This window comes from Rhinopithecus roxellana, chromosome 12 (assembly GCF_007565055.1).
Source record: "Rhinopithecus roxellana isolate Shanxi Qingling chromosome 12, ASM756505v1, whole genome shotgun sequence".
In the NCBI taxonomy this organism is placed as follows: Eukaryota; Metazoa; Chordata; class Mammalia; order Primates; family Cercopithecidae; genus Rhinopithecus; species Rhinopithecus roxellana.
In genome coordinates, this window is record NC_044560.1 from 109,133,389 (window position 1) to 109,149,293 (window position 15,905).

The 15,905-nt window shown below is 48.6% G+C and overlaps 1 protein-coding gene across 7 annotated transcripts in view; it reads left to right on the forward strand.

Moving 5' to 3' along the window:
• The window catches only part of TRPM4 (transient receptor potential cation channel subfamily M member 4), a 46,417-nt gene extending 32,504 nt beyond the window's left edge, over positions 1–13,913 (forward strand). For 6 of the 7 annotated variants that reach the window (XM_010369445.2, XM_030913422.1, XM_030913425.1 and 3 more), the window contains 8 exons: positions 3,001–3,133; positions 3,299–3,473; positions 4,930–5,107; positions 12,263–12,459; positions 12,757–12,889; positions 13,056–13,128; positions 13,216–13,321; positions 13,546–13,913. In XM_010369445.2, the coding sequence (XP_010367747.1) occupies positions 3,001–3,133; positions 3,299–3,473; positions 4,930–5,107; positions 12,263–12,459; positions 12,757–12,889; positions 13,056–13,128; positions 13,216–13,321; positions 13,546–13,550 (1,000 nt within the window). In that variant the 3' untranslated portion in view covers positions 13,551–13,913. The remainder of the gene's footprint in view (positions 1–3,000; positions 3,134–3,298; positions 3,474–4,929; positions 5,108–12,262; positions 12,460–12,756; positions 12,890–13,055; positions 13,129–13,215; positions 13,322–13,545) is intronic. The other variant, XR_748648.2, reaches the window with a different exon arrangement.
• The last annotated feature ends 1,992 nt before the right edge of the window (positions 13,914–15,905 follow it).

The following is a 15,905-nucleotide window of genomic DNA, read 5'->3' on the forward strand; positions in this document are numbered from 1 at the left end:
CCTTCTTTCCTTCTTTCTTTCTTTCCTTTTTTTTTTTTTTTTTTTTTTTTTTTTTGCCAGAGTTCCACTGTGTCGCCCAGGCTGGAGTACAGTGGTACTATCTTGGCTCACTGCCACTTCCACCTCCTGGGTTCAAGTGATTCTCCTGCCTCAGCCTTGCGAGTAGCTGGGATTACAGGCATGCACCACTACACCCAGCTCAATTTTTTTTGTATTTTTTCGTAGAGATGGGGTTTTGCCATATTGGCCAGGCTGGTCTTGAACTCCTGGCCTCAAGTGATCCACTCGCCTTAGCCTTCAGAAGTGCTGGGATTACAGATGTGGGCCACCGTGCCTGGCCAACAACCTGGTGACTGTTTACAAGGGACCTGACACATCCTGAATGGTTGACAGTGAGGACAGTGATGATCCCTACTCAAGCTTTTCTCAGTAGCTACGCTGAAAGGCAGGCTTCCTCTAAGCTGTGTTAGCAGTGTCACAAAGTGATTCGACATAAATAATTTATTCAAGCAGGGAGCAAGATATGAGAGTTTTGTAGAACACTAATACTTCTGTTTATCATTTGTTGTATTTTGTATAAAGTGACTTTTGAGATGAAAGGGCTAAGGCCATATGCTACCATGCTCTAGGATTGCCAGCAATATTTTGGACAGTTTATCAAACCCACCACTTTCCAGGTGAAGGAAGAATTACTACATGAGAAAAATGGAAAGATCTCAGCTTAAAAGGGAGAAGTGGGCAGGCGCGGTGGCTCACGCCTGTAATCCCAGCACTTGGGGAGGCCGAGGCAGGTGGATCACCTGAGGTCAGGAGTTCAAGACCAGCCTGTCCAACATGGTGAAACCCCATCTCTAATAAAAATACAAAAGTTAGCCAGGCATGGTGGCGGGCACCTGTAATCCCAGCCATTCGGGAGGCTGAGGCAGGAGAATTGCTTGAACCCGGAGGCGGAAGTTGCTGTGAGCCAAGATCAAGCCACTGCATTCCAGCCTGGGTGAAAAGAGCGAAACTCGGTCTCAAACAAACAAACAAACAAACAAACAAAAAGGGATAAATGTCTAATCATCTCCAGAACTGAATGGATGAATCATCCTTTGTTTTGTCAGTTCCTTCTAGATGGACATTTAGGTTCTCTCTCGCGCTCTCTCTCATTTTAAATAGAGACAGGGTCTCACTGTGTTGCCCAGGCTAGTCTCAAACTCCTGGGCTCAAGCAATCCTCCCACCTTGGCTTTCCAAAGTGCTGGGATTACAGGTGTGAGCCACCATGCCCAGCCTTCTGTTTTTTTATTATTCCAAAATAATAAAAGTTTACATCCCAGATATAAAGTGTTTGGGTCAAAGTGTACATATGTTCTTGACATGGATGGATTTCCTTCTAAGTAGCTTCACCCATTTCCACCCCTGCCATCAGGATAAGAGAGGGCTCTCTTAAGGCCATTCTTGACAATGCCTGATACTTTGACTCTAAAATGTAGCTCTCAATTTAACTGAAAAAAAAAGTTTGCCTATTTAATGGGCAAACATGACTTCTCCTTGTTTTAATTTATGCACTATTGACTACCAGGTAGGTTGGACCTCTTTTCCTAAGCTTAATGGCCACATGTGCTTGTGTCAATTGTCTTCTTTGCCCCCCCGCCCCCGGTTTTTAAAATTGGGGTTCATTGATTTTTTTTTTTTTTTGAGACAGAGTCTTGCTCTGCTACCCAGGCTGGAGTGCAGTGGCCAGATCTCAGCTCACTGCAAGCTCCGCCTCCCGGGTTTATGCCATTCTCCTGCCTCAGCCTCCCGAGTAGCTGGGACTACAGGCGCCCGCCTCGTCGCCCGGCTAGTTTTTTGTATTTTTTTTTAAGTAGAGACAGGGTTTCACCGTATTAGCCAGGATGGTCTTGATCTCCTGACCTCGTGATCCGCCCATCTCGGCCTCCCAAAGTGCTGGGATTACAGGCTTGAGCCACCGCGCGCGGCCTTTTTTTTTTTTTTTTTTTTTTTTTTAGAGTCAGAGTCTTGCTCTGTCGCCCAGGCTGGAGTGCAGTGGTGCGATCTCGGCTCACTGCAACCTCCGCCTCCCAGGTTCACGCCATTCTTCTGCCTCAGCCTCCCGAGTAGCTGGGACTACAGGCGCCTGCCACCACACCTGGCTGATTTTTTGTATTTTCAGTAGAGACGGGCTTTCACCATGTTCACCAGGATGGTCTCAATCTTCAGACCTCATGATCCACCCGCCTCGGCCTCCCAAAGTGCTGGGATTACAGGCGTGAGCCACCGCGCCCGGCCCATTGATTTTATGTATATATATCTCGCTCTTCTCCTTATACTCTGGATCCTAATCCTTGGTAGTTTTGTTGATCTTAATATCTTCTTGAATTCTGTGGCTTGTCTTTTCACTTTCACTCTTGTATGTTTCTTTTCTTTCCTTTTTGTTTTTTGAGCCCGCTTCGGCCTCCCGAAGTGCTGGGATTACAGGCGTGAGCCACTGCACCTGTCCATACACCAGATTTTTAATCCATCCAAAATTTAAGTACGTGAGGATGCAAAATAGGGGTAGCATTTTCATTTTCCCCATAGGAATTTCTGATGTTTACTGGCCGTTTGAACTTCTGTGAATTGTACGTGGTATCCTTTATCTGGCTTCCTTCCTATTCCTTCCTTTTGCTTATTGATTTGTGGGGACTCTATATGTTTTGCCTTTGATAGGTTGGATAGATATTCCGACAGTTTTTCCCAGCTTGATTCTTACGGGGGCCGGCTGTTTGCTAAGGCCATCGTTCATTCAGTCATTACTTAATAGACGCAGCCATTTTTCAAATGGGTGTCAGTGCCCTGCGTAGACCAGCTTGGCACTGAGTAAATTTCAGTAAACCTCGGGTGACTGGGAGGGTCCTGGTCCTGCCCGGTGGAGGCTGCAGCTTCATCTGAAGCATGGCATTGGGAAGACTCCCATTTTCCTTGGCGTCTTGTGACACTTGAGTAACCCTTGCGGCATCTCCCCACACCACAGGCTGACCCTGGGTTTGTACCACCTGGGCCGCACTGTCCTCTGCATTGACTTCATGGTTTTCACGGTGCGGCTGCTGCACATCTTCACGGTCAACAAACAGCTGGGGCCCAAGATCGTCATCGTGAACAAGATGGTGAGGGAGGGGCGGGGTGGAAGTAGGCGGGGCCATAGGAAAAGGGGTGGGGCTGGGGAGGGAGTGGTCTGTGGAGAAAGGGTGTGACTTTGGGGAGCAAGGGGCGTGGTTTTGGGATAAGGGGTGGGGAAGGGCGGGGCCAGATGCAGCCACATCTCCCCACAGATGAAGGATGTGTTCTTCTTCCTCTTCTTCCTCGGCGTGTGGCTGGTGGCCTATGGCGTGGCCACGGAGGGGCTCCTAAGGCCACGGGACAGTGATCTCCCCAGTATCCTGCGCCGCGTCTTCTACCGTCCCTACCTGCAGATCTTCGGGCAGATCCCCCAGGAGGACATGGATGGTAGGGGGGGATGACAGGGCCTGACAGCCTCCCTCTAAGTCTCTGTCCCTGCTCTCTGGGTCTCTGTACCCCTGTTTCTAAGAAAATGTCTCTGTCTGAGTCTCTGTCTCCCTCTTTCTCTGGATCTCTGAGTGACACCCTATATTCCCTATCATCTTCTCTCTGGGTCTCTGCCCACCCCACCCCCTCTGTCTTTCTGTCTGTCTTTTTTTTTTTTGAGACGGAGTCTCGCTCTGTCGCCCAGGCTGGAGTGCAGTGGCCGGATCTCAGCTCACTGCAAGCTCCGCCTCCCGGGTTTACGCCATTCTCCTGCCTCAGCCTCCCGAGTAGCTGGGACTACAGGCGCCCGCCACCTCGCCCGGCTAATGTTTTGTATTTTTTAGTAGAGACGGGGTTTCACCGTGTTAGCCAGGATGGTCTCGATCTGCTGACCTCGTGATCCGCCCGTCTCGGCCTCCCAAAGTGCTGGGATTACAGGCTTGAGCCACCGCGCCCGGCCGTCTTTTTTTTTTTTTGAGATGGATATTAGAAATGTTTGTTTTTTGGTGTCGTAAAGAAATAGTACTTGAACATAAATTTAATTTTTTTAGTAAGGCCATTTTAATTTTTTGTAGAAAGTGTACACTCGCCAGCAGTTTTGCCACGAGAATACACCGAACAAAGGAGACAGGGTCATTTATAACCTGACGCGTCTATCTTACTGCTGTGTCTGGTTTTTATTGGCTGGAACCGGACTTTACATTTTGTATTTGTCTTCATTGGCTGGTAACTTAGAACTTTTTAAAAGAAGCAAAGGCAGAGGAGAACAAAGGAAGGAGGAGATAACTTGTGGAATGTTGAGAAAGGTAAAAACACTTTTAAATAAGGAAGAGGAACAGGCTATGACCTCATGCTTGCTTGGACCAGTATAAGCATGCCAGGCAAAATATTTAGGCTAAATTGTGGGAGCTAAGAACGTAAAGTACATTGATTTCTTTATTACGGCTAATAGATATTTAAGAATGTTAGCACAGGTCTGTGAATACATTTTGTTTCTAAAAGAAGTTACTATTTATTCTTAATTAGATAGGGAGGAAAGTCTTTAAAGAGGAGCCTCTACTTTACTTTTTACATGGAGTTTTGCTCTTGTTGCCCAGGCTGGAGTGCAATGGCGCGATCTCAGCTCACTGCAACCTCCGCCTCCCGGGTTGAAGCGATTCTCCTGTCTCAGCCTCCCAAGTAGCTGGGACTACAAGCTCGTGCCACCATGCCTGGCTAACATTTTTGTATTTTTAGTAGAGATGGGGTTTCATCATATTGGTCAGGCTGGTCTCAAACTCCCGACCTCAGGTGATCTGGCCATCTCCGCCTCCCAAAGTGCTGGGGTTACAGACATGAGCCACCGCACCTGGCAGTCTTTCTGTCTTTCTTAGGTCTCTGTCCCCCTCCCCCCATCTCTGAATGTCTCTCTTTACAGTGGCCCTCATGGAGCACAGCAACTGCTCGTCGGAGCCTGGCTTCTGGGCACACCCTCCCAGGGCCCAGGCAGGTGTCTGCGTCTCCCAGTATGCCAACTGGCTGGTGGTGCTGCTCCTCATCATCTTCCTGCTCGTGGCCAACATCCTGCTGGTCAATTTGCTCATTGCCATGTTCAGGTGAGGCCTGACTGCTCTATGATCCGACCCCACCCAGCATGACCCATGGCCCTCTCATGACTCTTGAACGCCGTCTAATGAATTCTGTCTTTAGTCCCTGAACTCTGATCCAATCTAATGCTGCCTTCTCCCCAGACCCAAGCAGACCCTGCTTGTGACTTGTACTTTGGACTGATCCTCTTCCTGAGCCGTTTGAACTTCCTTATTTTTATTTTTTTGAGACAGGGTCTCACTCTGTCGCCAAGGCTAGAGTGTGGTGGTGTGATCATAGCTTACTATAGCCTCGACCTCCTGGACTCAAGCAATCCTCCTGCCTTAGCCCCATAAGTAGCTGGGACTACTTTAAATTAGCCAGACCAGCATGCCTGCCTAATTAAAAAATTTATTTGGAGAGGGGGGGTCTCACTATGTTGTCTAGGCTGGTCTTGAGCTCCTAGACTCAAGTGATCCTCCCTCCTCAGCCTCCCAGAGTGCTGAGATAATCTGTTGCCCAGGCTGGAGTGCAGTGGCAAGTTCTCGGCTCACTGCAACCTCTACTTCCTACTCCCCTACACCCGGTTAATTTTTTGTACTTCTAGTAGTGACAGGGTTTCACCATGTTGGCCTCGAACTCTTGACCTCAAGTGAGTGGCCCGCCTTGGCCTCCCAAAGTATTGGGATTACAGGTGTGAGCCATTGCGCCCAGCCAACTTTGTTTTTTATTGTGGTAAAATTATATAAAATTTCCCCAGGCCGGGCGCGGTGGCTCAAGCCTGTAATCCCAGCACTTTGGGAGGCCGAGATGGGCGGATCACGAGGTCAGGAGATCGAGACCATCCTGGCTAACACGGTGAAACCCCGTCTCTACTAAAAATACAAAAACTAGCCGGGCGACGAGGCGGGCGCCTGTAGTCCCAGCTACTCGGGAGGCTGAGGCAGGAGAATGGCGTAAACCCGGGAGGCGGAGCTTGCAGTGAGCTGAGATCCGGCCACTGCACTCCAGTCCGGGCGACAGAGCGAGACTCCGCCTCAAAAAAAAAAAAAAAAATTTCCCATTTTTCCTCTTTTTTTTTTTTGATGGAGTCTCGCTCTGTTGCCCAGGCTGGAGTGCAGTGGCGCGATCTCAGCCTACTACAAGCTCTGCCTCCTGGGTTCACGCCATTCTCCTACCTCAGCCTCCCGAGTATCTGGGACTACAGGTGCCCGCCACCTCGCCCGGCTAGTTTTTTGTATTTTTTAGTAGAAACAGAGTCTCACCATGTTAGCCAGGATGGTTTCGATCTCCTGACCTTGTGATCCGCCCGTCTCGGCCTCCCAAAGTGCTGGGATTACAGGCTTGAGCCACCGCACCTGGCCATATTTTTTAAAAATTTTATTTGTTTATTTATTTTTAGTAGAAACGGGGTTTCACCCTGTAAGCCGGGATGGTCTCCATCTCCTGACCTTGTGATCCACCCATTTCAGCTGGATCCCAAAGTGCTGGGATTACAGGCGTGAGCCATCGTGCCCAGTGGCTATTTTTATTTATTTATTTATTTATTTATTTTTTGAGATAGAATCTCACTCTGTCTCCTGGGCTGGAGTGCAGTGGCATGATCTTGGCTCACTGCAAGCTCCGCCTCCTGGGTTCACGCCGTTCTCCTGCCTCAGCTTCCCAAGTAGCTGGGATTACAGGTGCCCGCCACCACGCCCGGCTCATTTTTTGTATTTTTAGTGGAGATGGAGTTTCACCGTGTTAGCCAGGATGGTCTCGATCTCCTGACCTCGTGATCCGACAGCCTCGGCCTCCCAAAGTGCTGGGATTACAGGCGTGAGCCACCGCACCCGGCCTATTTTTTTTAGAAATGAAACTCCTTTTTAATCCTATGTTGGGTCCTTCTGTTTGCTTCCTTTCTCATTGGCATGATTTTTACCGAGAAAATATGAAATTTCATTGGCTTTCTTTTTTTCTTTTTCAGAGATGGGGTCTTGCCATGTTGCCCAGGCTGATCTTGAACTCCTGGGCTCAAGCAGTCCTCTTGCCTTGCCTCGGCCTTCCAAAGTGCTGGGATTACAGGCATGAGCCCCTGTGCTGGACCTATTGGGACCTATTGGATTAGTTTCCTAGGGCTACCAAAGTACCAAAAACTGTGTGGCTTTAAATCACAGAAATTTCTTGTCTCACAGTTAGAGGTCCAAAATCAAGGCATCGACCAAGTCATTTTCTTCTGTGGGCTGTCGGGGAGAGCCTGTGCCATGTCTCTCCTGTCACGTCTAGTGTTTTGCTGGCCATCTTTGGCTTTTAGTTGCATCATTGAAACCTCTGCTGTCATCTTCCAAATTTCCCTTTTTGATAAAATGTTACTTAAATTGGATTAGGGACCACCCTAATAACTTCATTTTAACTTGATCACATCTGTAAACTCTATTTCTGAATAAAGCCACATATTTCATAAATTAAAAAAAATTTAAAAGGTCGCATTCTGAGGCACTATGGGTTATGACTTCAACATATCTTTTTCTTTTTCTTTCTTTCTTTTTTTTTTTGAGACAGAGTCTTGCTCTGTTACCCAGGATGGAGTTCAGTGGCGCGATCTCGGCTCACTACAGCCTCCGCCTCCTGGGTTCAAGGGATTCTCCTGCCTCAGCCTCCCGAGTAGCCGGGATCATAGGCGCCCACCACCATGCCCAGCTAATTTTTGTATTTTTAAGTAGAGACGGAGTTTCACCATGTTGCCCAAGCTGATCTCAAATTCCTGACCTCAGGCAATCCACCTGCCTCGGCCTCCCAAAGTGCTGGAATTACAGCCATGAGCCACTGCGCCTGACCAGACTTCAACATATCTCTAGCGGGCTACAGTTAAATGCATGACACTCATAGATGTATGATTTTATTTCTGGACTTTCAATTCTATTCCACTCATCTGTGTCTATCCCTATGCCAGTACCACACAGGTTTTTGGGTTTTTTTTGAGACAGAGTCTTGCTGTTGTCACCCAGGCAGGAGTGCAGTGGTGCGATCTCTGCTCACTGCAATATCCACATCCCAGACTCAAGTGATTCTCCTAACTCAGCCTCCTGAATAGCTGGGATTACAGGCACCTGCCACCAGGCCTGGCTTTTTTTTTTTTTTTTGTATTTTTAGTAGAAATGGGGGTTTCACCATGTTGGCCAGGCTAGTCTCGAACTCATGACCTCAGGTGATCCACCCACCTCAGCCTCCCAAGGTGCTGTGATTACAGGCATGAGCCACCACGTCTAGCCCACACAGTTTTTATTACTGTAGGTTTGTAGCAAATTTTGACATTGGAAGTATGAGTCTCTTTTATTTTTTAAGATTGTTTTGGCTACTCAGGGCCTCCTGGAATTCCATATGAATTTGCAGATCAGAGTTTCTATGTCTGTCAAAAAGGTTGTTGGAATTTTTTTTTTTTTTTTTTTTTTTTGAGACAGAGTTTCACTCTTGTTGCCCGGGCTGGAGTGCAATGGCGCGATCTCAGCTCACCACAATCTCTGCCTCCCGGACTCAAGCAATTCTCCTGCTTCAACCTCCTGAATAGCTGGGATTACAGGCATGCACCACCACACTCAGCTAATTTTGTATTTTTAGTAGAGATGGGGGTTTCTCCATGTTGGTCAGGCTGGTCTCGAACTCCCGACCTCAGGTGATTCACTCGCCTTGGCCTCCCAAAGTGCTCGGATTACAGGCGTGAACCACTGCGCCCCACCAGTTGTTGAAATTTTCATTGGGATTGCGTTGAATCTGTACATTGTTTCGGGTAGTATTGACATTTCATCTAGGTGTTCTTTTTAATGTTTTTCCAGCAATATTTGGTAGTTTTCAGGCTACAGGTATTTCACCCTCTTGGTTAACTTTATTCCTAGGTGCTTAACCTTTAGATGCTGCTGTAAGTGGAATTGCTGTAAGTGGAATTTCCTTTTTGGATTGTTCATTGCAGGTGTGTGGAAACACAACTGATTTTTGTGTGATCTTGTACCCTGTAACTTTGCTGAATCTGCAGCTCTAGAAGCTTTCTTGTGATTCTCTGGCATTTCCTATATATAGGATCATGTCATCTGTGAATAGAGATATTTTTACTTCTTCCTTTCCAATTTGGATGCTTTTTATATATTTTTTTCTTGTTTAATTGTTCTAGCCAGAACTTCCAGTATAATGTTGAATAGCAGTGGTAAAAGTGGATGTCCTTGTCTTGTTCCTGATCTTAGGCAGAAAGCTTTCAGTCTTTCACCATTAGGTATGACGTTAGCTGTGCGTTTTTCAGAAGTACCTTTTCTCATGTTGAGAAAGTTTATTTCTATTCCTAGTTTATGATTTTTAAAAATTATGATGCCTGGGCATGGTGGCTTATGCCTGTAATCCAAATACTTTAGGAAGCCAAAGTGGGAGGATCACTTGAGGCCAGGGATTCAAGGCGGACCTGGGCAACATAGTGAGACCCTATCTCAATAAAAAACAAATTTTGCCAGGCATGGTGGTGCATGCCTGTAGTACCACCTACTCAAGAGGCTGAGGCAGGAGGATGGCTTGAGCCTAGGAGGCAAGGCTGTGGCTGCAGTGAGCCATGATTTCACCACTGCCATGATCATGCCAGCAACAGAGTGAAACCTTGTCTCAAAAAAAAAAAAAAAAAAAAGCCGGGCTTGGTAGCTCACGCCTGTCATCCCAGCGCTTTGGGAGGCCAAGGTGGGCAGATCACGAGGTCAGGAGATCAAGACCATCCTAACTAACACAGTTGTAAGGGCCTGCCCTACAGGGTCTGTGGATTTTTCTCTGTGTGTGTGGAGACGAGAGATCATAGAAATAAAGACACAAGACAAAGAGATAAAAGAAAAGACAGCTGGGCCCAGGGGACCACTACCACCAAGACAGGGAGACCAGTAGTGGCCCCGAACGCCTGGCTGCATTGTTATTTTTTGGATACAAAGCAAAAGGGGCAGGGTAAAGAGTGTGAGTCATCTCCAATGATTGATAAGGTCACGTGACTCACGTGTCCACCAGACAGGTGGCCCTTCCCTGTTAGGTAGCCCAGGCGGAGAGAGAGAGGACAGCTTACGTCATTATTTCTTCTATGCTCTTTTCAGAAAGATCAAAGACTTTAATACTTTCACTAATTTTGCTACTGCTCTGTAGAGGGCGGAGCCAGGTGTACAGAGTGGAACATGAAAGTGAAACAGGAGCGTGACCGCTGAAGCACAGCATCACAGGGAGATGGTTAGGCCTCCGGATAACTGTGGGCAGGCCTGACTGATGTCAGGCGCTCCATGAGAGGTGGTGGAGCAGAGTCTTCTCTAAACTCACCTGGGGAAAGAGAGACTCCCTTTTCCGGTCTGCTAAGTAGCTGGTGCTTTTCCTTGGCACTGACACTACCGCTACACCACGGTCCGCTTGTTAACGGGCGTCTTCCCAGACGCCGGCATTACCGCTAGACCAAGGAGCCCTCTAGTGGCCCTGTCTGGGCATGACAAAGGGCTCACACTTGTCTTCTGGTCACTTCTCACTATGTCCCTTCAGCTCCTATCTCCATATGGCCTGGTTTTTCCTAGGTTATAATTGTAGAGCAAGGATTATTATAATATTGGAATAAAGAGTAATTGCTACAAACTAATGATTAATGATATTCATATGTAATCATATCTATGATCTATATCTAGTATAACTCTTGTTATTTTATATATTTTATTACACTGGAACAGCTCGTGCCCTCGGTCTCTTGCCTCGGCACCTGAGTGACTTGCCACCCACACACGGTGAAACCCCGTCTCTACTAAAAGTACAAAAAATTAGCCGGGCGTGGTGGTGGGTGCCTGTAGTCCCAGCTACTCGGGAGGCTGAGGCAAGAGAATGGTGTGAACCCGGGAGGGGAAGCTTGCAGTGAGCCAAGATTGCACCACTGCACTCCAGCCTGGGTGACAGAGCAAGACTCCATCTCAAAAAAATAAAAAATCATGAAGTGTTGTTGAATTTTGTCAAATGCCTTTTCTGTGTTGGTTGAGATCATGTGGTTTCCCCCACACCTTGTTCTATTAATGTGGTGTTTGCACTGGTTTTTGTATGTTTAACTACCTTTACTTTCCTAGGATAAATTCCCATTTAGTTATGGTGTAAAATCCACTTAATATGCTGCTGAATTAGATTTGCCAGTATTTTTTCAGGATGTTTATATGTATATTCATAGGGGCCACTGGTCTGTAATTTTCTTGTGATATCTTTATCTGGCTTTGGTATTATGGTAATGCTGGCCTCATGGAATGAGTTAGCAAATGTTCTCTCCTTTTCAATCTTTTGGACAAATTTGAGAAACATCCTTGTTATTATGATTCTTCTTTAAATGTTTGATAGAATTCACCAGCACAGCCATCTGGTTTTGGGCTTTTCTTTATTGAAAGGTTTTTGATTAAATCTCTTTTGATAAGTCTATTGAGATTTTCTATTTTTTCTTGAGTCAGCTTAGGTAATTTGTGTGTTCCTAGGAATTTGTCCATTTCACTTATCTAGTTTGTTGACATGTAATTGTTGATAGTATTCTCTTACAATCCTTTTTATTTCGGTAAGGTCGGTAGTAATGTCTCCATTTTCATTTCTGATGTCAGTTATTTGTGTCCTGGCTAATTTTTGAGCCCAATTTTAACCTGACTTCAACCTCTACCTTAAGCCATGATACCATGTCCAACTTGACCTCTGACATCTGACCCTTGGCCCTTCTAACCTGACTTTTTTTGGAGACGGAGTCTCACTCTGTCTCCCAGGCTGGAGTGCAGTGGCACGATCTCAGCTCACTGCAACCTCCACCTCCTGGGTTCAAGCGATTCTTCTGCCTCAGCCTCAGCCTCAGCCTCCCCAGTAGCTGGGATTACAGGCACCCGCCACCATGCCTAGCTAATTTTCGTATTTTTAGTAGAGATGGGGCTTCACCATGTTAGCCAGGCTGGTCTCGAACTCCTGACCTCAGGTGATCCGTCCACCTCGGCCTCCCAAAGTGCCGGGAGTACAGGCGTGAGCAAATGGGCCCAGCCCTAACCTGACTTCTAATCGCATCCTGTAACCTCTTACTTTAGTGATCTTGACTTCTGTCTGGTGCCGTAGACTTTGAACAATTATTGCCTGACATCTAACCTTTGTCCTTGCTTCTGGCTGGGCCCTGACCTCAAGTGACCTTTGACCTCTGGCCTCTGCAGCTACACGTTCGGCAAAGTACAGGGCAACAGCGATCTCTACTGGAAGGCGCAGCGCTACCGCCTCATCCGGGAATTCCACTCTCGGCCCGCGCTGGCCCCGCCCTTTATCATCATCTCCCACTTGCGCCTCCTGCTCAGGCAATTGTGCAGGCGCCCCCGGAGCCCCCAGCCGTCCTCCCCGACCCTCGAGCATTTCCGTGAGAACAGAGCTTGGCTTGAAAAGGAGAAGTATAGGGGACCGGCAGCCTGGAAGGCGAGGGGAAGGGACATGCCCCAAATGACTAATGGGAGTGGCTTACGCAGCGAGGGGCGGGGGTTTAAACAAGGGGCGGGGCTTAAGTACTGAGGGGCAGGGCTTAGGGGTGAGGGGCGGGGCATGTTCTCGAATCACCAGGGGCCGGGTCTGAGATAGCGTGTTCTGAGGATGTCAGAAGGGGCAGCTGGGCTTGGGAAGGGGCGTGGCCTTAGCCCTTTGACTCCGCCCGCCCCTGCAGGGGTCTGCCTTTCTAAAGAAGCGGAGCGGAAGCTGCTAACGTGGGAATCGGTACAGAAGGAGAACTTCCTGCTGGCACGCGCTAGGGACAAGCGGGAGAGCGACTCCGAGCGTCTGAAGCGCACGTCCCAGAAGTGAGAGCGGGGCCTGGTTGGGGATGGGGCTTCTGGCCTGGGGCGGATTCTGACTTCGGTTGAAGTCAGGGTCCTGGGAGGGAGGGAGGAGGCCCGGGAAGTAGGCGGAGCCCCGGGGGGGTGGGTGGGCTGCGGGTGACCCCGGTAAGAGGTCCTCCCTTCTCAGGGTGGACATGGCACTGAAACAGCTGGGACACATCCGCGAGTACGAACAGCGCCTGAAAGTGCTGGAGCGGGAGGTGAGGGCTTGGAGTTTGGCTGGGAACTGTGGCAGGGGTCGGGCAGGGGTTTCCATCTCCTGCTCTTACATTTCTCCCGTTCCCCAGATCCAGCACTGTAGCCGCGTCCTTGGGTGGGTGGCCGAGTCCCTGAGCCGCTCTGCCTTGCTGCCCCCAGGTGGGCCGCCACCCCCTGACCTGCCTGGGCCCAAAGGTCAGTGTGTAGCATCAGCCTGCGCATCTCCAGCCTCTGTTCCTGTATGTTTGCGTGTTTTTCTCTCTTGGCGCCTTTCCAGGGTCCCTGAGTCACTCTCTTGGTCTCCTTTGAGCATTTTGTACTGTGGTCTTCATGTTCCTTCTTTTATGCCAGTCTGCCAGATTTTCTGTCTCTCCCCTTCCCTGCCAATCACCAGCTCTCTCTTTTCTCTCCTCCCCCAGACTGAGCTCTGCTGGCAGACTTCAAGGAGAAGCCCCCACCGGGGATTTTGCTCCCAGAGTAAGGCTCATCTGGGCCTCGGCCCCCGCACCTGGTGGCCTTGTCCTTGAGATGAGCCCCGTGCCCATCTGGGCCACTGTCGGGACCACCTTTGGGAGTGTCATCCGTACAAACCACAGCATGCCCGGCTCCTCCCAGAACCAACCCCAGCCTGGGAGGATCAAGTCCTGGAGCCCAGGCCGTTATCCCTCTGGGGACTCTGCCACAGCAGGGGAGGCTGGAGGGTCCTTGGGGTAACAGGGACCACAGACCCCTCACCACTCACAGATTCCTCACACTGGGGAAATAAAGCCATTTGAGAGGAATTGTGTCCAGAGGCTTGATTCTTGGGGGAACTGGTGGGTGTCTAGATCCTTCCAGGATGGTGGCTGGAGCTGGGGTGTTGGGTTTGGGGTTCTTGGTGGATTTGCTGCTGTAATTCAGATATTTCGGAGTCTGTTTCCTCCCCTCATCCCCATTGTTCTTGCCTGAGACCCAGCACCTTCTGTCTGCAGTGTTCTGATGGCTCTCACTTCAGTAGGACAAGACCCCATCTGTACCCCCTCCTACCCAGTTTCAACTTTCCAGTGGAAAAATAACTCAATGATAATAAGCAAAGTATTTCCTGGAGTGGGGGTGGGTGGGTGTTGTGTACATCTGCTTTGGCAATAGGGAAACGGATGATGCAAATTTGAGTAGATAAATGCATACGTGTCTTTAAAAAGTCTAATTAGTGGGAAATTGCAGGCCAGGCGCACACAGGGTTGAGGCAAATATGCATGATTATACATGCAGTTTAACTAAATAACGCGTAACAAGCTAAACTGGTAATGACAAGGTTGAACTGACAGCAATTATTAGTTAAATAGCACGAAAGCCACCAACAACCCACACGTCCAAAAATCAAAACCAAAACATCCTTCCTCCAAATTGGAGGAGATCCAAGTATCTGTCACTGTGGGTGCAGAGTAGCGTTGAAACATGGCCAAGTGTTGTGTGGCAACCGCGACTTCTCTGGAAGATGCTGAGTTAGTTTTCACCAACCCAAGTAGTAATAATCACTGTAATGTAACTTCCTTCCTTCCTTCCTCCCTCCCTCCCTTCCTCCCTCCCTCCCTCTCTTCCTTCTTTCCTCCCTTCTTCCCTCCTTCCCTCCCCTCCCCTCCTTCCTTCCTTCCTTCCTTCCTTTATTCCTTCCTTCCTTCCTTCCTTCCTTCCTTCCTTCCTTCCTTCCTTCCTTCTTCCTTCCTTCCTTCCTTCCTTCCTTCCTTCCTTTTCTTTTTCTTCTCCTTTTTTTTTTCTTTGAGACAAAGTCTGACTCTGTCACCCAGGCTGGAGTGCAGTGGCACCATCTCAGGTCACTGCAAGCTCCGCCTCCTGGGTTCAAGCAATTCTATTCTCAGCCTCTGGAGTAGCTGGGATTACAGGTGCCCGCCACCATGCCCGGCTAATTTTTGTACTTTTGGTAGAGACGGGGTTTCACCATGTTGGCCAGGCTGGTCTCAAACTTCTCACCTCAGGTGATCTGCCTGCCTCAGCCTCCCAAAGTGTTGGAATTACAGGTGTGAGCCACCGCACCTGGCCACTTTTTCTTCTTTTCTTTCAACAAGATCTCACTCTGTCACCCAGGCAGAAATGCAGTGACTCAATCACAGCTCACTGCAACCTCACCTGCTGGGCTCAAGCAATTCTCTCAGTCTCCTAAGTAGCTGGGACCACAGGCTTGCACCACCATGCCCGGCTAATTTTTTGGATTTTTGATAGAGATGGGGTCTCACCATATTTCTCTGGTTGGTCTCAAACTCCTGGGGTCAAGCGATCCACTCACCTAGGCCTCTCAAAGTGCTGGGATTACAGGTGTGAGCCTCCATGCCTGGCCTCCAGTACTTTCTATATATATCTGTCCAGCATTGTTTTAAGTGCTTCATGTGCACTAAATCAGTGAATCCGATGATAACCATATAAGGTAGCTACTATTATTTTCTCCATTTTGCAGATGAGAAAAGTGAGGCACAGAAAAGTGGCTCTAATAAAGTCACACAGAAAGTGGCTGAGTTGGATGCTGCGCGTGGTGGCTCATGCCTGTAAAACAGCACTTTGGGAGGTCAAGCAGGTGGATCACTTGAGGCCAGGAGTTCGAGACCAGCCTGGCCAATATAGCAAAACCCCATCACTACTAAAAATACAAAATTTAGCTGGGTGTGGTAGTGAACACCTGTAGTCCCAGCTACTCAGGAGGCTGAGGCAGAAGAATTGCTTGAATCCAGGAGGCGGAGGTTGCAGTGAACCGAAATTGCGCCACTGCACTCCAGCCTGGGTGACA